The following is an 8,589-nucleotide window of genomic DNA, read 5'->3' as shown; positions in this document are numbered from 1 at the left end:
AAAAAAACCGGGATCAACTTCAAAATAAGACAACCTAATCAAGATATTAATCAAACATAAAATTGATACTTATCTCTTGAAACATGAATGCAACCTCGAATCTAGCCTTCAAGCACGAGCAAAAACCATCCACGCTTTCATCCTCCAGTTCCACGGTCTTCTACCGTATAACCCGAGTAATACCAGAATCTACGAAATTTGTGTGGGCGAATTTCTATAGAAAAAGTGTAGAAAATTGTAAAAAAACTAGCCTCCTTATGAATAAGACCCTTTTTATAACTATAAGTTTTAGGGATTTAAACCCTTTTCCCAAACCTGCTAGATCTTTCTTTTCCACCAAGAAATCGGATTCCATTTAATTCTTTATTATTCGGGCACGGGGGACCACATAATTTACTTAACGAGGCTTCTTATTATGGAATTACTTTGAATATCGAATTAATCCTACCATAATAAATTATGAATTATTCCACTAAAAATTCGTAATTGCACTCCTCAGTTCAATTTCGAAATCTCCATTAAAACTTATTTAACTCCCCATGTTAAGATTACAAATACCAATCAATTACATTAAATTAAATTACTGACAGTTTAATTCATTGACTAATTGAATCTTTTATATTTCCGCTTAACTTATATCAGAGATCGGATACAAAATCCACTAGAGTTTTTACATGAGGCGATAAGCATCTAAAGGGATATCATCAATCTCAAAGTCGAGACATGGATTATCAACTAATTATTATTTCACAAATGTATTTTGCCATTATCATTTACAGGAGTACATAGACCCAATTGAGTCGTACACTTTTAATAAATCAAAATAATGAACAAATCACATTGATCATAATAATCATATCAAGATTAAGAGTATAAGTACATTTAATGAGCTAGAGAGGTTGTTTCATATATTAGTACAAAAACACTTATCTCTAAATGGTCCGTTCAATAGTACAAATGTACTAACAAGAAGACAAACTATCGTTCCATAATGAAGATACATTATATTTAATCTTGTGCTACAATCATCATGGTTTTGTTCAATTTCCATCTTAGATTGTGAACATAAACTTTATACTTATAAGAACCGATGATTTAATCTTCCGTGTATAAGCTAAACTCTATACACTAAATCATCTACTATATAAGTAAAGGACACACATCCTAGTATATGGTATATTAAACTCTTTATTAAAAAATGAATAAATAATTGTTTTATAATAAATACTATTTCCAAACACATGATAAATGGTTAATATTAATACTAATAATTTATTGACTAATTGAATCATTTAATCTGAAAAAGGTGGATGCGGAGAACTTCATATTTACCCCGTTTCCCCAAAAATTTGGGATAAAAATTTAAAATTTTGTAAGTAAGCCAAAGATACGGGGTTTAATTTAATACAATGTCGATTCTAAAAAGATAATAAAATGAAGCAAAGTGCGATCTAACATGAAACCGATTGACCTCGAAGGGGTGTGGGGTTGATGTCGGGCCAAATGACAAAATTTAAAAATTGAAATAAGGATTAAGAAGATGAATGTTCCGGTGATTTTATTACTTGCTTGATATATGAATATGCTTCCCCGTTGTCAAAAACATGCCCCAAAAAAAAGGGGGGACTTCTTTATATGGGGAAGTCCAATAGACTTTTTAAAAAAGTAACCGAACAGGAGGATCCGGTCGAAATATCCAGATGGGGATTTTCCCGTTCCCCTTCATGGTTTTTAACCCCTCTTCGTTCGCCAAGTCTTTTTCCCGATCGATCTTGGAGCCCGAGCCTCGAAAAAGGTTCATCTTGGCGAGAAATTTCCATAATGTTCATATGGGAAACCGAGGATATCCGCCCTGCCACCCGTTACATTATCAAGCAAAAGGGACAACTAACTAATAATGCAAAAAAAGTGGAAAGTCTTATTGTTGGTTTAAAAATGAACTTGTACCTGTTCTGTGTTGTTTTCAATTATAATTGTCTGTATCTATTATTACATTTTTTGTTATTTATATTAAAAAATGGAAGGGGGCCTCTTTCCTGCACCTTGTGTTCGTGTCGTCGTTGCATTAGAGTACAAGTTGTTGCCACCTAATGGACCGCACTTAGACTCGAATCATATATTTAGCTAAAAAAATGTATTAACAATATATGTTGACAGTTAGATTTGATATTTATTTAGTAACTTAAAATCTTAAATTGCTTATAGTATTAAATGAATTTTAATTTCTAGCCGAAGTGTTAAGAGATCTTCAATGTTTCACTTGTTTTGCGCGCTAGATTTTAGTCCTTAGACATCCGTCAATGCACAACGAGGCTGGAGAATTTAAGACTTGCTTACCATTCTTATCAATTTTATATTGATATAAGTGCATGCAACCTCAACTTATTTGTAAAATGTCATTAGTTTATTTTCAGATTATTATATCAATATATGTTGACTTACACTAGAATTTTCTACATTATAATCCCAATATTATTGATTTATCCTTGCATAAGTTGCTTCCAAATCAAACGATCCGTAGTATTACTATCCCAAAAATTTATCAAGCTTCTCAACTTGTGAACATTTTAGAGAATCTCGACATTTTTGTTAGAAAAATATAGTTTTCAGAAGTGAGGAAGAAATAATCTGGCTTTGATAGAGTAATATTTGTCCTTAAAGAGTTTAAGCCTCCCACTTCGTTGCGGCAGGGATGATGGCAAAATTCCTCCAGGATTTACAAAGCCAATGAAATTCAAATATCAGCAATTAATTCGAATTTCCCGCAAGAACATAATATTGTGATTTGTAGTGAAAATGAAAGAGAGAGTGAAATCTCGATCCATCTTTATTTTAATAACAAGGTATTTATAATATCTCTATGTGTCTGTTCAAACCAACATACTTGAATAATCCTTTAGGGATAACACCTTTTAAATTAAATCTTTTAGAATAAAAGACTTTTTGAAGACAATCAGCTATTTAAATGGTCAATATATTCACCAAAACTTCTTCTCGATACTTTCCCATCAATCGCTTACTAATACTAACCATTTCACCATTGGATTTGGGAGTTTGCGGTTCTCAATAAGTATGCCCTTTTCCTATTACAATTTAAATGTATTACTTCCGAATATTTTATTTTGCGTGACGCTTTTTTAATTTCTTGTTAGTTCGTTTAAAAAAGAATATATTTATATATTTAAAATAATTTAATATTAAATTTTTTATTTTACTTTTAATGTCATATATTTTTGCTCATAAGAGTTTCATAACATATTTAAGATATTTTTACTGTGAATAAATTTCTTCTAAAATGGTAATCGTAGGTGTTTATGCTGTCGGCAGGTTTTTTCCACAAACCTCGTATGCCGTTGGCTCATTAATTCAAGTAGCCTGAGAGCGACGTTGGAATGTTTTAGGACCGTCCTCCTGTCTTGGCCGTCAAATCTCCAGAGCAAAAGCCCTTGTGCTTCCCACGAGTTTCAACTGTCGTGTCGAAATAACATTGGATGCACGTTAACAAGTACAACAAGTATGGAGAGCGACATCCCAACATGGGAAGATATACTCCATTATTTATGGTACGAGCTTGTAAGAATATTGTAATAAGTTTAGCTCATGTATCTATATAAAAAATAATTAGCATATATAAATTATAAATTTAAAACTCAGTAACAATTAGAATATAAAATTTATAAATTTTAAATTCTAGATTTGTCTCTTTCTACTCATGTCCATTTGCTCATACACTCCATTTGGACATCAAATCTCCGGATGCAAAAATCTCTTTTTTACTTATCAAATCAATAAGGGAGCAAATAATAACTGTTTCTTTTCCCCCGAAAGTGATCTTTCATAATCATTTGTAATTTGATGAGAAGAAAATATTTCTTAAGAAGTCTAATCGAATTTAAAGCCAAATCTTCTCGCAGAGTCTAATTGAGTTCTATTAAGCGAACCTTTGGTGCTGGACTGATACTGTGACGCTTTCAACTCTTATGCACCAACATCATTCAATCAACAACTTCGTCGCTTCTCAGTTCACACATTGCCCAATTAATCCGGCTCTTATTAGTGTCTAAGTTAGAATTTTTAATAAAAAAAATTCAAAATATAAAACAGTAAAAATGACAATGAAGTCAAGAAAATTCAACAATTACTCTAATATATATATATATATATTTATGCACAAGTAATTTTAACCTTTTATATATTGTAATTTTTTAGAAAGAATATTTGGATGAACCCTTGCATCACCTAAGCTCGATCGGCGCATGGGCCTCTTATTCTTTTCATCGTTCCCTAATTTTCTTCCTCTATAAAAGCCTCGATGTAAGACATAAACCAAATGTATCTTCTCCTAATTCAAAGGAGTATCAAGCCCACTCTATCTCTAACTTATCATGTCATTAACAAGCTCATCATCGCGTCCTATACTTAATTCATGGATATCCACCTCATCCACTGGATCGTTACTTACAAGGACGCTATCAGCGTCCTTTTTACATAATGAAAACCTGGCCACGTCCAAGCATGCTGCAACAAGCTGTTGTTGCATGCGAGAAATGGAGCCCCTAAATCCTTCTGCTCATACGAAAAATAATATTGTCAAAAGACCCAACAAGGAAAATGTCAAAGAAAAAGGATATTATTATAAAGAGAGAGTATTGGAGGCACTAGTAGTAGGGGAAGGCGATGAAGGTGAAATGCATGGCAGTGGTGGAGGAGGCAGTGGGTCGGATGGTGGAGGTGGGCCGGGTTCGGGTTATCATGATTCAAACAGTGGGTATGGGCATGAGAGTACAGAAGCCTACTACAAGAAAATGATCGAAACTAACCCCGGTAATGCACTTCTACTAGCAAACTATGCCACGTTCTTGAAAGAGGTAAGTAATAATTTAATTTATTCAATCCACAATTTCCTTCTGACCCTTTTTTTTTTTTTTTTTTGTTTTTTACGCCTTAAGGAGGCGCAACCCTTTTATTTCAGCAAAAGGAGAGGTATACATATCTGAGGTTGGGAAAACCAGTACCTCAAAGTGAATCATTTACAGAAAATATGAAAACATAAACTACCTAGAACAGGGGGTTAGAACTCCCATATGCAAAAGAGAAGTTCTCAGATACTTTAGCTTTATACATACATGTTCTTCCTTTGTTTGTGTCTGATGGAAGCCACATTGTCTTTATTCGTAATGTAAGTCCCGACTGCCTCTTTTGGAAGATTCTTTATTTCAAAGACTATTTCTTCTTGACCATTCATACTCCATTTAGCCAATGTATCCGCACTTGATTTGCTTCTCATAAATGAGTTGAGCAATGTAGTTTGTTTGAGAGAGCAATTGTTTTATTGTATCAATAGAGTCTTGTAACTCCAAAGCAATGTTGATTTTTCCTTCAAGCATGTTGATTATGATGAGAGAATCACTTTCCGCAATTATGTCCAAAGCCATTAGAGATGCACCATTTCATTCCATATGTGCTAGCTTTTTTAGCTTCTAGATTACTATTCCCTTTCCAAGGATTTTGCAAAAGCCATGATGAGATTCCCATTACTGTCCCTGACAATTCCTCCAGCTCCCATATCATCCTCACAATTGTGACTGCCATCGGTGTTCAGCTTAATCTAGTTCAAAGGTGGTCTAATCCACCTTACAATTATGCAATTACAATTATGCAATCAATTTTGGGAGACAAAAGCATAATTTGTTTGCAAAGTTCATGCCAAGGCCATTTCCAGCGTTTGTTATTGTTAGTCTTAGTGACTAACATCCGATATGATAGCTACTGTGTAAATAACCCTAGCCTTTGAGATTTTTGATTTTCCATATCTCTGTTGAGCACCTTGATTTCCATACTTCCCGTAAAATGACAACAGGAATTACTTTGAGAAGATCTGTGCGTACCATTTTTCGCTGACACCACCATTTCATCAACAAAGTCCTTAAGCGTATTGTGTTCCCATGGAATTCCTCTAGGAATTCCAAAGAAATTCCATATAATCCTAGCCAAAATTTCACCATCTAGGAAAGTATGATGAATAGTTTCATCTTTGGCCCGCAAACAACAACAACATTTAGTATCAACATCAAATTCCTATCCTACTAATAATGTTATCAAAAGGTAATTTGTATTTTTAAGCATTTTCCAAACTAGGAAAAGACATTTTGAAAGGGATATATTTGTGCCAAAAATTCTCATGGAGAATTTGGTCGTTGTCTTGACTTTGTCCGATGATTCCCCATGCAAGTATAAGTTGAGAATTTTCCATTTGACACCCATTCAAATAGGATTATCCAAGAATTGATGTTTCCAATAGGAATAGCCAGAATAAGTTCAGCAAGATATTCTGGCAGATGTAGTTGTTCTATGTTCCACAAGCCATCTTCTATGATTTCATTCACCCTGCGGTTTCTGCCAATGTCATTGTGAAGGATAACGTGGGCTAAAGCCCCCAATCCTGTCCAGTTGTCCCACCACAAATTTGATGAACCTGAGTTAATTTTCCAAAGCATTTGCTCCTCTACTTTATCCTTTACTTCCAGAATACTTTGCCACGAATGGGATAAACCTGCTCTCCACTTCCTGTCTATCATGTCTAGAATATTTGATTTTCAAAAATCCAAACATACTGCTTTTTTTTTTCAGCTCTAAACCTCCACCATCTCTTCATTGCCAAGAGTTTCACCGATATCCTGTAAGTCTTTTGAAGCCCAAACCGCCTTCTTCAATTGGATAACACATCTTAGCCCATGAATTCCAAAGTTGGCGGCTTCTTTTTTTCATCAGTTGAACCCCAAAAAAATCTTGTCATATATCTTTCTATTTGGAGAAAAATCTCATTGGGAGGTTTCAATGCTGCTAAAAGATATATTGGCTGAGATTGTAGTACATGCTTGATCGTAATCTGCTTGCCACCAATTGATAGCAATTTACCTGCTGTACTCGACGTTTTCCTAACCACCTTTGTGATGTAATCCGCTGAAAGTAGATATAAGCTTCCCACCAATATAAATAGGGCATCCAAGATATATAAAAGGAAATTCCTTAGTGCTATGGCCTCGTAACATTTTTAATCCGGCACCGAACTTGTTTTAGGGCTAACCAAGAAACAACTTTGATTTTCATTAATCGCCTGGGCTTTTAACAACTTGCATAATCATTTAAAACTGTTTTGACTAAGTTCAAAGAGAAGACATCCCCAGATGTGAAAATTATAACATCATCGGCATAAGCACTAGTATAAGACTATTAACGAAGTTAGGAATTTTACTAATGCTGTTCAATTATATTCAAGATATACTGTACTTTGTGCAAAAGAAAATATTTCACCTGCATGTGCACTATAATTCTAATTTTGATTAAAGATGTCTATATCACCTTTCGATAGACATAGACATAGCTACGTCCCCAGTTACTAGTAATATTACTGTTGTATATATGTGATTAACTTGTTCAATTAGTATTGTGATTGATTGTACAATATGATAGGTGAAGGATTTAGAAAGCGAGAGGTGTATTACGGAAGAGCAATACTGTAACCCGAACGATGGAAATGTGTTGTCACTTTATGCTGATCGAATATGGCTGGAACCCCAAAAAGATGCATCTCGCGCCCATGCTTATTTTGATCAAGCTGTTAAATCTGATCCTGATGATTGGTAAGCCTTTTTTTAATTAAAAACCATTGTAAAAAAAGTAATACAAGTTCAAGCAGTCTTTTTAAGTGGACTATTCATATTGCAGTTATGTACTGGCTTCATGCGGTTCCTGGGGATGTTGATGAGGAAGAACTAAAAGATGAGCCAAGTGGAAAATTTGGGAATTTAAAGGACGTATTAGTACCAACAACCTATTTGGAAGTGCGTCGGCCACCCGTTACTGCCGTTTTTAAATTCATGCAATCCGAATTGAAATAATCCCAGATAAAAAAAATACCTCTGTTCAAGAAATTTCAATTCGAATCATGGTGCACGATGTTGAGAGTAGTGAGTAGTGACTTTTGGTTTCGGACTTTACAGTTACTCAATTGGACTACTTTTAAATACTTTTGCCTATTCAGGTGTATGGGATCTTTACTTTCTTATTAGCTGTGCAATAAAATCTTACAGACCAACTTCCCCAAACCCATACTCCCATTTAGGGGGGTACAAAATAAAAAAAGCCCAAAAAAATAAGAAAAATGGGAAAAAAAACAAAAGTGTTTTGGGTTTTTCGGTTTGGTGTTGAAAAAAACCCCCCTTATTGGTTTGGTTTGGTTTATAAAAAAAACAAACCAAACAAAAAACTTACTTACTGTATTAATTTTAAAATATTTTTTGTAAAAATATTTATTTGTAATTAATTTTTAAATATTTTTTTAAATTTTTTAAGTTTTTTTTCTATTATCATTTTATTCAAGCGAATTTTTAAATTTTTAATTAATAAGTTTTATATCCCCTTTGGGTATTAGTAATAATTTAAATAAAAAAACCCAAATCCAAAAATCTGAAAAAAAATTTAATTTTCCACTGGAATGAAAAAATGTTGGATATTTTTCAGTTTTCTAATTGGTTTTGGAGTGAAAATACTAACTTGTTTTTTTTTGTCATGTAATCAATACTTATT

At 33.6% G+C, this 8,589-nt stretch overlaps 1 protein-coding gene across 1 annotated transcript; it reads left to right on the top strand.

The window, feature by feature from the left end:
* Nucleotides 1–4,547: 4,547 nt before the first annotated feature.
* Nucleotides 4,548–7,765, top strand: LOC132053922 (uncharacterized). Its single transcript, XM_059446016.1, has 3 exons — nucleotides 4,548–4,868; nucleotides 7,474–7,643; nucleotides 7,729–7,765. Exons 1-3 carry the CDS (start codon nucleotides 4,548–4,550, stop codon nucleotides 7,763–7,765), a joined length of 528 nt encoding a protein of 175 aa, XP_059301999.1.
* Nucleotides 7,766–8,589: the final 824 nt, after the last annotated feature.

This window comes from Lycium ferocissimum, chromosome 4 (genome assembly GCF_029784015.1).
Source record: "Lycium ferocissimum isolate CSIRO_LF1 chromosome 4, AGI_CSIRO_Lferr_CH_V1, whole genome shotgun sequence".
NCBI classification, from domain to species: Eukaryota; Viridiplantae; Streptophyta; class Magnoliopsida; order Solanales; family Solanaceae; genus Lycium; species Lycium ferocissimum.
This window is presented reverse-complemented; position numbering and strand designations above follow the sequence as displayed.